Below are 15103 nucleotides of genomic sequence, written 5' to 3'. Positions count from 1 at the left end.
TTCAGTATACGTGTTTTCTTCGAAAACTTCAGTATAGTTTTCTTCGAAAACTATATCAAATTGGCACGTGGAATGGTGAGGGTTAAAACAGTAATTACTATGTCTCCACACATTAAGAATCTTTTTTAAGAGCTAGAAGTATAAAATGTGCTCCGACTACGCGTTATGGCAACGCAGACACGTGATCATTTCGTCCGCAACGTTATGTCCTCTGAAAACGCGTATTCTAGCAAAATCGTGCAAAAGGAACTTCAAAAATCTAGGCGCAGGAATGTTTTTTTTTCACAGAAAAGAATGAAAATTCGCGCGTGAACGAGACTGTTTGAAAAAGTTGTAAAATAATTCTTTCGGCCGCGGTAATACGCCAGTGCTGCGCAGGAAAAAGTGAACGCTTTCCTCGGATTTTAGAATGCGACGACTTCCATGGCAGAGAACTTTGAAGTTCGCGATTCTGTAACAATTATTTCAGAGCATTTTGCAGATCCCTTTGTGTATTCATTACAAGCGAGAAACTATATTCTGCTGGAAACCTGTTCCACTACCGCGTACCACTTTGACGAAATGAAAAGTTTCGACATTAAGCCTGCCGTTCTCTTCGGATCCGCGCGACAAAAAATATAATTACACTTTTAGTAATCAGTTCTGTGTTCTGCAAATATCGTTCTCCCGACGCGGACAAAATAACATTAACTACGCGAAGCCTTCGAAATCTCTAAAATCTCACGATTCTTCGAACAGTAAATCGCTGCAACGATAGGAAATAGAAGACACTTCGCAGTTTTAATCGAAGATTGTTGCCGTAGTTATTGCAAAAAGACTGCAAATTTTAAAAATAAGTGTGTAAAAAGCGAAACTGACATTACAATCTACTTCTGTTGCGCTATATAAACATTGCTAACAGAAAAGTTTTAATTTGCGATTTATAATATATTTCTAAATTCTTGAGAGACAGGGAAATTTTATTTTATTGGGTTGACAACTAAGTAATTGCCGATTTATTCAATGAAATAAAACATTTTTTTTTACTTGGAATGAAGTTTAATCTGTAATGTATTTTCCAGTTTGTCGATGACCTTTTGCCATCTATCTGACAACTTGAAAATTACACGCTCGTAGAAAGTCCGATCCTTTTCGGCCAAAATCTGAGTTAAGTGAGATTTTACAGCGTCATCGTCATTAAAAGTTTTACCACGGATGGAGTTGTCCAGGGATCGAAATAAGTGGTAATCCGATGGCGCGAGATCAGGGCTATATGGTGGGTGTAACATCAATTCCCAACCAATATCCATCAATTTTTGCCGAGTGGACAAAGACGTGTGCGGCCTAGCATTGTCTTGGTGGAAAATGACACCTTTACGATTGACCAATTCTGGCCGCTTTTCCTTGACCGCTGCATTCAATTTGTCCAATTGCTAACATTCACGGATAATAAAAAATAACATAATAATAATAATAATTTTATAATATAACATTTACGGATATCATAGAAATGGGAGTGGAAGACATCTATAACTGAAATCGGCAATTACTTAGTTGCCAACCCAATAATTGAGGTAATAATTGCAGAAGAAAAACGCGGTTACATATGGTAATTTTTCGCGTGCGCGTGATTGTAACCTTTCAGGAAAACCATTAACCTGTAGCTTACCCGAGTGACACGGTACTTACCTGCACGTGCTCGAGAAAATTAACACCGCTACACTCCTTGACGTTCAATTCCAGAACTAACTGGCTCTTTGGTGGTATTGGCCTGTGATAGAACACGAAATTCAAGTCAGTCATGAAACTGGAACGCTGGATGTCTCGAATGAATTTTTCATCGCTCAATCCGTTAATTCTGATATATCGTGTACTGTAAGCTAAGCGATTCGGGTGTTCCTCGCTCTGTCACCTGGCACTGTCTTTCGCGGGTCTTCTGTGCACCGCGGATATCAATTAACCCTTGCCACTCGAGATTACTTCAACTCCAAAAATGAAGAGATTTGTTTCAACTTACAGTATTTCCATTTAATATGATTGTTTTTGTTTCATACATACGAAATTGAACGTGTGCGCTTATAGAAAACTTCTATTATTTGACCATTTATCGAATACAGACAAATTTAATAATGTGAAAATTCTTTTGGAAATAGTGTAGCAATTTCTAGCCTCGCCTCAGGATCGCCACCCGAGTGCAAAGGGTTAATAGATTCATTTCTTCACTGGCAGAGCGGGTCATTAACTCTTCTATGGTGTTCATAAAAGCTTACAGTAATGGAGTTCGATAAAAAAAATACGCACGTTTACTATGTACGTAAACTGCAGTATAATAAAATATTTTTAAGCTTGTTATGTCAAAGAATGTAATAAGTAATATGAAAATATTAATAAGTAAAAAAATATTAATAACTAAAAATAAACAAAGTCGATAAATTTGGTTCCAATAAGCTGGTCATAAAAAAGTTATATAAATGAACTCGTAACTATAGAAGCGATAATGTTTACGACCATTTTGAATTTTATTCATCAATTTTTCAATACGTAGTTTATGAAATACTTCTCGCAGATCTATTAGGTTTTCGCACTGGGACAAAATGACGCGGTTATCGCATAGCTAATTATTGGCTAGTTACTGTAGGGTTAATTACTGCAGAAGAAGGGGAAAAGATTGGCTTCTTCAAAATATGTTTTACTATGATTCGATTTCGAATTTAGTGATCTGAGCACAGCATTTTTGGCGACCCGTTTTGCCATCCACATTTTCTTTTTCGAGGGAAATTTTTTTTATCTGTAGTATATAGTCCTAACATTTTAACACATTGTTGACCGGTCACGAGTTAACTCGTGTTTTCATACTCAGATGTTGTTGACCGGTCACGAGTTTACTCGTGTTTTTATGCCCAAACGTTATTGATCGATCACGAATTAATTTGTGTTTGCACGAATTAAATTTATTGATGTTTAATTAGATTGTTTTACCTCCACATTCAGTTATGAAATAATAGCCGGTAACATGAGGTAGTTCCAGTATAAAAATTTCGGTCAACAACGTGTTAATATTGTTGGTTATAATCAGCAGAGACAGGTAGGATAGATAACGCTGTTCGACACGATTTTTTGTTTCCTATAACCGCTATGAAATTCTTGTAGAGCTTCACTCTTCGAACGAGTTTTCGAAAAAAACGAGCTTTTGTAAAAATCCAGAATTTTTGATCATAAAATCGTGTAAAATACAGATATAAAACGATATCGATCATAAATACATAATAATTTTTAAAATGTGAAACTTCCTGGAACATATTATATATAATTATTATATATAATAATATATAAATATTATTATATATAATTATTATATTTATAATTTTATTATATAATATTATATAAATTATATATTATATATTATATATTATATAATTATTTATATATATAAACAATAGAGGTATGAAACTAATAATAAAATATGCAAATATTATTGGATATTTGGATATCCATTTGATTCCTCCATCGGTGTTGATTACGCATAGCTCGGCCCTGCCGAGTCGAGAGAAGCGAGCAGCGGAGCACATGGCGGCAAAACGTCGTGCACACGTTGCCGACGAATATTTTCTCGGCCTGCTCGAAATGTAAATCGTTCCGACACTTCTGTCGGGCCGTTTCTTCTTCAGAAATGTTTACAGAATCCGATCCTGGTCGAGTTTTCGTGCTGGACGTTAATTTATAGTTATTTAGGACTAAAAACAATTAATAAATTGTATGCCGCTACATTCGAAAAACTCTCCTCTATCTTTTAAGACTGATTGGAATTTTTCAACGATTTTATTTTTTATGCAATACCTCATTTTTGTCGAAAATTCTGGGTTTTTACAAAAGCTCGTTTTTTTTCGAAAACCGAGGGTGATGGAACAATTCGGTTTTCGGATTCTTGTTCGGGGAGTGAAGCTCTACAAGAATTTCATAGTGGCTGTAGGAAATCAGAAAAAAGATTGTTTTTGTCGGACAGTGTAATGGAATAGATTTCGTGTGCTCTGTATGTAGCGATTTATTCGAACTTGTATCGCGGCCTATTGTATCGAATGTCAATTCAGGTTTAGGAGACTCGCCGATCGAAAACCGAGGCCTTCGACACATGTCAACACACATTTATTCATTTTGTTTGTTATACATGATCCATCAAATATATTATCAAGTTTAAAACAGTCGATTTACTCTTATGTTTATTTATCTTCTGTATTACTGAGATTTTGATAAATCCAGTTTTTTACCAATATCAAACGTGCATTCAAAGATATATTCAATCATATAAATAACGATTAAAATTATTGACTTGGCACAGAGCTCGGATATACCACAAGCCTAGTAATAAATTTAAGAAATGTACTTATTACAATCTTAAAAATATTTTCTAGAATATCTCGAATATAATAGCCAATTATCAAATAGAATGTGTGAACTACAATAAAATAAATGTAGTTGTTTAATTCGATAGAATTTACAATTTATTTACCTGCCCATATGAGGCGCCGAGACTTCGCATTTATGTTGTTCCGGCACGGTCCGCCATCTTCTCGCTAAACGCACCATGGCTGCGGCGTCCATCAACCCATAACCGAAACTATGGCTCACTATGGACAGTAGAAAACATTCCAAAATAACAAAAAACGTTCGTTGTACTGTAGAAACAAAATGGGGAGATTTTAGATGATAAAAGCTGAGAGAACCGTGAAAACAGAGGAAACGAACCAAAGAGAAAGAAAAGAGTAAAGAAATAATGGTTGGAAATAAGGAGAAGAATACGAGTAATCCTTAGCGTAATTAAAGGGAGGGATACTGGGGCAAATCTGTTGAGTGTAATTAAAAGACTGCAAATACAAATGTAGTGGCAGATTGTCGGAATTGGGACATGATACACAATCTCTTTTCCAGTTACAAATAGAAAGACATGGTGCAAGGTAGATAACGGCGAACAATTCGAGAATGGCTACCTTGTTACAGCAGAATGTACCTTTTTAATTATGTTGAAACGATAACGTGTGTTCTACAAGTATGTTTCGTTTATTAAATTGAAACACAGTTAAGAGATTAATACTCTATGTGTACTCTATACATGTAAGTAGATGTTTAAATCTGTTTAACATAGTTTATTTACAATTTCTACCAAATTGCTAATTTTTCAACCATTTTACCTACACACTATTTTATACAAAAATGCCCATTTGCAAGAACAATTTGATCTCCTTGTTTGGATACTAATTTCGTATCTGGCGCACTCAAACCTTCTTTTAAAGTTACTTGGATACTGATAACCGTTTATCGTGTTGAAAATTTATTTGTAAAAGAGTCAATCGTGAGAATGATGAATTTGTAAAGAAATGGGCATAGAAAAAACAAAATGATATTTCATACTTGGCGACTTTCCGTAAATTCAAGTCACCTCTTTTAGCAACGCACCGTCTAATTTAACACTAATTCTACCAAGCCCCAAAAGTGATTAACGAGTGTTCATTTATAAAGACGAGAAAACTGTATTCATTTAAACCTCTCGCTACTTCTATTATAATGTATGCTTCGTTTAAAGAATTGATTCGACCAAATTCTACGATAGAGTCTTTATAATTTCTAAAACGATAAAACAAAAATTGTAAAACGAGTCATTTCGGCCGACTCAGCGTTAAACTATATCAATAGAAACCAGAAAAATAAGCTAGATTCAGGGCTGGGAATTAACCATCGCAGGGGCTACGCCTCCTGACTCCCGTCGCGCGTCTCGCTCCCCTTGGTCGCCTTTTTCGGCGGGGAGCACGGTGTCCCAAAATTATGGTATTTTCGGGAAATTTGAGGTCCCTGAGATCATTTTTTTTTTTTTTTATTAGAAATCAGCAATCAGAATACAAATTCTATGGGCCGATGTGATCGCTGGGGACTTGGTGTGTAGTCCGTTAATAGCATGATGAGGGCTTTCCCAATGAAAAGTCCTCCTGACCCTCATTTAAGGTCGATTGGCCATCTTCTTTTTAGTCTTCTGCTGTATTGTTGTTGTATGAGTGGCATAATTAGTGGATTTGTGTGTTCGCTTAATTTAGTGAAGTGCTTCCTACTTCTTTCATGGATGGTGTCAATGACGAAGGGAATACCGAGATCATTATGAATTGTTTCATTGCTAACGTACCAAGGGGCGTTAATAATTGTGCGAAGTGCCTTGGATTGTGTTCTTTGGATGATGGCTATGTTGGTTTTGCTGGCACTTCCCCAGAGTTCTAGTCCGTAGGTCCATATCGGTATGATAATAGCTTTGTAGAGTAAAATTTTGTTTTCTAGTGAAAGTTTTGATTTGTATCCAAGAAGCCAGTGCATGTTTTTGAGTTTGAGGTTTACTTGTTTTCTTATATTTGTAATGTGCTTTTTCCAGGTTAATTTGTTGTCTAGATGAAGGCCCAAGTATCGCACCGTTGTAGCTTCGGGAATAGGAATTTTGTTGAATAATATGGGGGGGCAAAGACCCTTTTTGAGAGTGAAGGTTATACGACTGGATTTGGCTTCATTGATTTTAATTTTCCATTTGGAGGTCCAGTCTTGTATAATGTTTAGATGATTTTGTAGATAGGCCGATGCGATGACGGGATCTTCATGGCTGGCAAATATCGCAGTGTCATCTGCGAACGTTCCTAACGAGGTATTGGCGGTTGTTGGTAGATCAGATGTGTAGATTAGGTACAATAGAGGGCCCAAAACACTGCCTTGCGGTACTCCAGCACTTATTGTATAAGTATCCGATTTTTCACCGTCCACTTTTGTATTGAATTCACGGTCTTGGAGGTATGAAGTAAGTAGGTGGTAAAATGTAGGAAGAAGGGACTTAATTTTGTACAGTAGCCCAGCGTGCCAAACCTTATCGAATGCTTGCTTGACATCCAGGAAAACTGCGGTGCAATACTTTTTTTCTTCAAGAGTTTTGTTTATTGTATGTACAATTCTGTGGCATTGTTGTACCGTGGAATGGTGATGGCGAAAACCGAATTGATGGTCAGGGATGGTATTTAGGTTGCGTGATATTCTGTGTAGTATAAGTCTCTCCAGTACTTTAGAAATGACTGGTAGCAGGCTTATTGGTCTGTAGGAGGTGTAGCGCCGTGGTTTTACGACGCCTTTTTGACGCGCGGGGATCGAACGTCAACCCTACCGGGGTTGTAAGGCCCGGGCTTCACTTGTCTGAAGACGCGTCGGTTTTGTAATGGTTATCGGTCCGATTGACCGATTTTGAATGAATGAGCGATTGAATTCCCGAGTCGAATGAGTCTCCGGTTGCGACGAGTGAGTCTCCGAACGATTGAGACTGTTCGACGCACGGGTGAGACTCCGTATCGAGAATGTATAATAATATTGCTTGAAAACTACCGAACCACTCTTGAACCACTACTCGGATTGAATTGAACCACTACTCGGATTGAATTACTACTTTCCTCGACTGCTCGCGTTTTTTATACCCTTTTCCCCACTTGAGATTCTTGAAGGAACCTCCACCTCCATGCCTGGATGCGCTGATTGGTTTTTCTCGAAAATTACGATTTCCCAATCAGCGTCCTCCGAACGTTTTGTCACCACCCTCTCGTACCGTCCTGCACGGGCCTTGTCTTGAAGAGGGGTGCGACACGTAATTGCGTGGTTGGGGAGGTCCTCCGGGCCTTGAGACGTCATCCCCGCGACGGTTGGGACTAACTTTCCCAAGACGCGTTCAAAAATCTCAAGTGTTATTGCGGGAGGTTTTTTCGGGCCTTTTGGATTTACGACACGTCGCGATCATTAGAAAAGACGGAGACACTGCCCGGATGTTCGGCAGCTGCCAAAAAAGGTCTCCGTCTCCTCAGATGACCCACGCTGGTCCGTGCCATAAACCCTTCACGAGAGAGGTCTGCGGGGGTCCTACGTGACGGAACAGGAGGTGACGTCTTTGGGATCTTTTCCTGACTTTAAGAATAAAATAATTTCAGCTGTTTTAAGTGGTTTGGGCCAATAGTTTAGTCTGATGACTGCATTAAAGATGTACGTTAGCATTACTATGCTTTTCTTTGGTAGTTCTTTGAGAATTTTAGATGTAATACGATCCGAGCCAGGTGATTTCTTGTTGTGTAGTTTTTGTATTTCACTTCTGATTTCATTGGGAAATGTGAGCTCAATGATTTCATGTGACGCAGAATTCGTAGATTCGGTAGCCAAGTAGTCTTCGACGTCTTGATCAGGGTCAGAATTGTTGGGTGTGAATACTGCCTTGAGATGTTCTGCGAAGAGGATCGCCTTTTCTTTACTGCTCTTAGCCCACGGGCCAGGGGGAGTTGATTGTTTGCGGATAGGAGGATTAGATTGGACCGGTTTTAATGCTGTTTTGACTGCGCGCCATATTGAATTATCGCGTCGGTTGAGGTTAAGAATATAGTTCTGAAACGAGCTGTCGCGTAATTCTTTCAGTTTGTTTTTAAGTTTGTTGGTGAGCTGGTTGTAGGTTGTTTTGTGGGAAGGATAGCGGTATCTCTGCCATTTCGCCTTGGCTCTTCTTTTGGCGACTATTAGTTTCTTTATTTCTAGTGGAATGAATTGGGGAGCATTTATCTGATCAATCTGCGGGGTGGCGATTTTTGCTGCTTGATGAATCAAGGCGATGAACCCACTAGTCGCTTCTTCAAGATCATCTGGGTTCTTTAGCCTTATCTTCAGGTTGATGTTTGAGGCGATGAAGTTCCTAAATGTGTCCCAGTCGGTTTTGTGGTTGTATAGTTTATGGATAGTTTTCTTTTTAATTATTGCTGAGCTTAGTGTTGCTATTACAGGAGAATGGTCAGAAGACAATTCGTTGCTAGCTTCTATGTCCATGTAGTGTTGGGCAATACCATTGGTGATAAAGAAATCGAGTAGGTCAGGAGTCTTCATGGGGTCTGTTGGCCAGTATGTTGGGGATCCAGTAGAGAGGAAGGAATAGTTATTGTCCTGTATTAGCTTGGCTAGTTCTTTTCCTTTGGTAGTGGATAGTCGAGAGCCCCAAAGGGTATTCTTGCTGTTAAAGTTTCCGCCCGCTATGAATCTGGAGCCAAGGGTATCGAAGAATTTCCTGAAGTCTTCTTTTTTTAGATTGTGCTTTGGTGGACAGTAAACAGCTGACACAGTTATATTGCCTCGTTTGGTTACTACCGTTATGTTAGTAGCTTGAAGGTGGTCTTTGGAGTAGTTTGATAGCTGAAAATGGTCGATTGAGTTCTTGATTAAGATAGCTGATCCAGCATGGGCTGTATTGTCTGGGTGATTGGAATGATAAGTACTGAAGTGGGGTATTTTAAAGAATGTTTTATCGGTAAAATGTGTTTCGCTGATTAATAAAATGTCTATTAGATTTGAGCTGAGAAAAATTTTTAGTTCTTCTTTATGTTGGGCTAAGCCGTTTGCGTTCCAGAGTCCGATACGAAGAAAATTAGCCATTGAGTTTGCCCATAAGTATTGTAAGCATGTTTAGAACCATGCTGTTTTGTTGGATTAGTTGAGAGAACATTGCTTTGAAGTCCTCCAGGAACTTGTTTAGGGTGTTGCTGAGGTTCTCTTCGCTCTTGTGGTGTATGGGTGTTTGAGTGTTAGTGGAGGAATGGTTGGGGCCCCTTGTTATGTCTGCGTAGCTGTGTTTTTGACCATGATGTCTTTTTGGCGTCTCTTGAGGGGTAGGGGTAGGGTTTGCCGTAGGATTAGGTTGTGTCATAGTGTTGCTGTATGTGTTGTTGCTGTGATTGTTTCGGTTGATTTTGTAGAGTCGATGATAATGTTCGCAACCTTTGTAGTTGGCCGGATGGGGGCCTCCACACAGAGCACAAAGTGCAGGCGTATTAGTGCTTTTTTTGCAGGCTGCGGAAGTGTGGGATCCTCCACATTTGACACAAGTGAAAGGCCTATTGCAGTATGTTTTTGTATGACCGTACATTTGGCATCGGGTGCATTGAACTATGTTTTTTGCTTTTATAGGTGGTTCTATGGCAATAATGCAGTTTTGTAGCTTCTGTATTTTAAATACCTCTAGGTTGTTGCTGGCGGGATCCAGATCGACAAAGAATAGGTTTAAAGGTTCTTTTGTTTGCCTGTGTCTAGCGTTAATGATGTTTCTAACTTTATGACCCAAGGTTAAAAGCTTCTCCGCGATATCGCTTGTTTTCATGGAGTGGTGAAGATATTTGATCACAATTCTCTATGATCTTTCGTTTTTTAGTTGGTAAGTATGGAAAACTATTTGCTTTTCTTTCAAGTACTTAACTAGATTTCTGTATGTGTCAGCATCAACGCAGTTGATTTTGATGTTATTATTTGCTAGGCTTTTGGTGAGGAATTTCTCTTTCTCCACTGCTTCGCATAGACTGGCAATCATTTGTTCAAAATTGACTACCCCATATATGTATATGGGAGGAGGTTTTGGGATTATTGTTTGATTTGGGCTTGTATTTGGTTCTTTATTCTCTATTTGTGTTAGCGGGTCAAATCTATTGTTGATTTTTATGTTTTGAGCCTCACGTATTGTGTCGGCTTGCGTTCTTTTCCTTTTCGCTGATTTCACTACTTGCCAGGTATTACTATCTCCCGTATTGACTGCCATTTCCTCATTGTCGCTTAATGAGAGTATATCTGTTGTACCAGAATTGTTCGTAGGCTGTTGTTGCAGAATGTTTGTAGTGTGTTCTTCTTGGAAAGTCTGCATGTGTTGAAGAAATTGCTCTTGTGGGCAATGTATGTTTTGTGGCTGAAGCGGCCCCTTGGGATTTTGTGTGGGGGATAAATAATTATTGTTTGTAGTTTTTGGGAGTTGTTGGTAGTAGTATTGGGGGATTTGCGCGTTCGGCGACAACGAATGGCGACGATGTGTTGCACGTGGTAGGTTGCTGCAGAAGGTTTATGACTCCAGGGCCGTTTCCCGTAGGAAACATTGTTGCCAGATGCAAGTTCGGCTGGTAAACACTCAACTGGCCTACCTCACGGATTGGGTTTGCACGCACTCACACTAACTTACTGGCTGTTGGGACTCGGTATGTTCGGACACATTGAGAATAAGAAAAAAAAAAAATAAAAAAGGAAGAAGGTATGCACTCAGCCGAGGGAAACACTTCTGGTCTCTACGACGGTTCGAACAAGACTGTGAGATCATTTGAAGTAACTTTCTCCTTTACAAAAATGTTCTCTGAGACATCGTTAACGAGTTATTAACGAAAAACACTGACCGATGAGAAGCGAGCTCGGCTAACGCGAGGCGGCCGAGCCAATGAATGCAGCCAATGAACAGAGCCCAGTTCCACTCATTGGCTCGGCCGCCACGCGACAGCTGATCCCGCCTCTCATTGGTCACTGTTTTTCGTTAATAATTTGTAAACTAAGCCGCGGATCGCATTTTCACTAAGGAAAAAGTTATTTGAAATAATCTCATGAACCCCTCAGTTCTCGGAAACACAATAATTTTTGAACACCCTGTATATGCGTGCGTGTAGCACTTAGGCGATTATCGGGGTGCGAGACGCGTGACGGGATTCAGAAGGCGTAGCCTTCGCGATCTTCATATTGCATGCTGGTTAATTCCGAACTCTGAGCTAGATTTTCGCCGCGCAGTAGCCGATTCCTTTTAAAAATGGGATGAAAATCATTATGACTTGAAAACTTGTTTTACTGACAGATAACAAAATAAAACATCTTATTTATCTTCGTGAATGCATGTACCATTTCTGTCAAGTAATGGCAAGAAACTCGCAAGAACTTGCAGATTTTTAGATTTTGCGCTTGCAGTAATAAGTAAAATATTGTGTACCACAAAAACGAATTCATCTTAATAGATTCGAAAAAAGTTACGTACCAATAATCAAACTGTAGGCTGTACCACGAATTTCATCTGTTATCTAAATAATTCATCTATTATTGTAATACTTTGAAACCACGCTTCCAGTTTTTAAATAATTAGGACCATGTACATTTTGACAGAAGCGAAACATGATCATCAAAATTTAAGTAATTTTGTATTATTTTAATTTTTTCTGTTACTAGCAAAAATAAACGTTTAAACCTACCAAACATATTAGATTGGCCAAAAAGTTCGAACGGTTCTTCAGAATGTACGTCTTTTATTCCTTCCGTCCAAAAACCGCACATACTTCTTGGCCAGTCTGATACGTATTAGATAGTAATAAGTCAAACTGCATAACAGTTTTCCACTTGCAATACAATTTGTTCTTAATTTTAGTCCCATTTCTTAAGAAAATCGACCACTGTATGCTACGTCACGTTGGCTACCCCCACTGTTTCGGCTTGAAATCTAGATTATTTGACAATGACTATATCTCACGTAGCATTCGATCCATCAATCAGTTAACTATCGTACTCTCTTTGAAAAAGTTACTGTAATTGTACTGTATATGCTTGATTTACTTCATATTTTGTTTAAAGAAAACACTTTTCTGAAGTGTATAATTTAATCACAAGATTGTCAAAATATACAAGGTGATTCGCGCAACTGTAACAAGCTATATCTTTGTTTTAGTTCGAGTTAGGAAAAAATATTAAAAGAGAAAAATTAATGGTCTTATACGGGTAATAAGGTGAAGTAAATAGTTTTCCCGTAGGGCCTGTAAAGGTCACATAAATATCGCGGCGTTTTTATAAATGGACAGTTACATTTTTTCATATATATCGAAACCTTTCTTTATCTAAACATGAATAATTTAAAATATTTTTAGAAAAATCACATTCCAAACATTACACACAACACTTTTTAATCGTTTTCATTACCGAAATAAGCTGTTCCTCGGTTATTGCACATTAACGGTAATGTTAATGCGTATTAACTTTAAACGCAGAATAAAGAAACGATTCGATATATGTGAAAAAAGAGTAAATATCCATAAAAAGAAACTAAAATGATTTTTACAGGGCTTCTGCACATTCACCTACGGGAAAGCTACTTACTTCACCTTATGACCCCTTCAAAACCATTCATCTTTCTCCTGCAATATTTTTCCAAACTCGAACCGAAACAAAGGTATAGTTTGTTAGAATTGCATGAATCACCTTACATACAGTAGCTCACGAAAGTATTCGAACACCTTTTAAAACGCAATAACTTTTATCAAACTGTACTAAATGACTTGAATTTTTTTTTATGATAGAGAGACTAATCCACGAGACAATAACAGAAATGCATTTTCTTAATTTTGCTCTTACTTGGAATGACAAGAAAAAGTAAAAATATCTCGTTCTTTAGCTTTTTTATCTGAGCTTATAACAAACATTTCGAAACTTCCTTTCCAAGATCTCAGTAATTCATGTGCATGTTGAAAATTTTATCGAAATAGAATCAAGCTACAGGTGTTGAAAGATTTAAAAAAACTGCAGATATCTTATAGCTTCTGGTCAAAAGTGTCAAAAATCGGGATAAAATTGCGATTTTAGCGATCTTAAATTATTCGTAACTCATAACAATATGAACCAAGATATACGAAAGGCATGTTTTAAATTTTTGTTACAGGCTCAGATGAAAAAGTTAAAAAACGAGAGTTTTCTTACTTTTTTTGCATTTCAAATAAGAGCAAAATTAAGAAAAAGCATTACAGTTATTGTCTATTATTAATATTAATTATTATAACAGTTATTGTCTAAAATATTGTATATTTTGACAATCTTTATTAAATTATACATTTCAGAAATGTGTTTTCTTTAAACAAAATATGAAGTAAATCAAGCATATACAGTACAATTAGTCCCACTATCGTCTAGAAAACAAAGTGAGTCGACTTAGTTCAGTTTTAAAGAAGTTATTACTTTTTAAAAGGTCTTCGAATACTTTCGTGAGCTACTGTACAGAGCAAAACTGAACACACATACAAGATTTTTACATAAATAATATTTTATTCCATGTTGCGTGCAGAATACAAAAGAAACAAAATATATAATGTTTTCATTTACTGGCAAGATTTCAACGATCATGATATCATTATTATTTTCATACATACAATCATTTTTTCGCGCAATCGGTTTTGCACCGCGCCAAAACTGTAATTGCAGTGATACGCATTAACATTCTGCCATGAAACCATTATCTAAAACTGTGAAAGATAATATTATTTTCCAGTTAAAATCTGGCTTATCGACACGAAAAGTTGCTAAAATGTTTACTGTTAACCAGGCACTAGTGCATAAAATACGGAAACGATATTGCAATGATGTTGCTATATCATTTGGAGACCGTCCAAAATTATTATCTTGCCAGGATAAGCGACGATTAACAAAGAACATACTTTAGACGTTGCTGTAACAGTATCAATCGCTGCAAAATTTTGTACGATTAGAAAGAAAAAGTAAATCTGCCCTGTCAAAAAAGAACATAAAAACCCGTTTGAACTTTGTAAGAAATACATAAGCTGGACTAGTGAACAATGGAAGAATGTAATCTTTTGAGATGAGTGTGAAATTATTTGAATTTTGTTGGATGGACGTTTCTGGTGCTGGAAAAGGGAAAGTGAACCACTTTTTGCACGTCATATAAAGCGAATGGTTAAATTTGACGGTAGTTCAATTATGATACAGGGTTATATTACGACATATGGCGTAGATCCATTGTATCGAATTGAAATTACGGTGAACCAGTACATTTATAAGAACATTTTTGGGAAGAATCTACTAGATACAGCTGACGATATGCCAGTACCAGAATGTAATGTCGGGCATCCTGCGAAAAATGTCAAAAATTGGCTCGATGATCAACCATTTCAAACGACAGCGTGGCTTGCTCAAAGCCCAGACTTAAATCCTACCGAAAATGTAGCACACGAATATAATGCTCCGCCAACGAAAATAAATGATTTGTAAGAGAGAGTGCAGGAACAATGGTACTGAATTACTCAATTACAGTAAACATATTCAGGGTACAATCAAGATCAAAGGCTTATTGCACGGAGTATTAAATCTACGAAAAACTGAAATGTTAATTTGAAAATGCTTAATGGTGCAAAATCGACTACACGAAAAAAATTTATATTTATCAAAATAATGATATCACAGTCGTTAAAATTTGTTTGAACAGCTAAAACATTGTACTTAATAATATATATTCCGTTTTCTTTTTTGT

The 15103-nt window shown here is 37.4% G+C and overlaps 1 protein-coding gene across 3 annotated transcripts in view; it reads right to left on the bottom strand.

The window, feature by feature from the left end:
* The window catches only part of LOC117222962 (furin-like protease 1), a 109614-nt gene that overhangs the window by 54084 nt on the left and 40427 nt on the right, over positions 1-15103 (bottom strand). For all 3 annotated transcript variants that reach the window (XM_076525651.1, XM_076525650.1, XM_033475030.2), the window contains exons 6-7: positions 4487-4604; positions 1669-1750 (exon numbers count right to left, since the gene is read on the bottom strand). In XM_076525651.1, the coding sequence (XP_076381766.1) occupies positions 1669-1750; positions 4487-4604 (200 nt within the window). The remainder of the gene's footprint in view (positions 1-1668; positions 1751-4486; positions 4605-15103) is intronic.

This window comes from Megalopta genalis, chromosome 12, assembly GCF_051020955.1.
Source record: "Megalopta genalis isolate 19385.01 chromosome 12, iyMegGena1_principal, whole genome shotgun sequence".
Taxonomy (NCBI): Eukaryota; Metazoa; Arthropoda; class Insecta; order Hymenoptera; family Halictidae; genus Megalopta; species Megalopta genalis.
The sequence above is the reverse complement of the archived record's forward strand: the minus strand, read 5'-3'. Positions and strand labels throughout refer to the sequence as shown.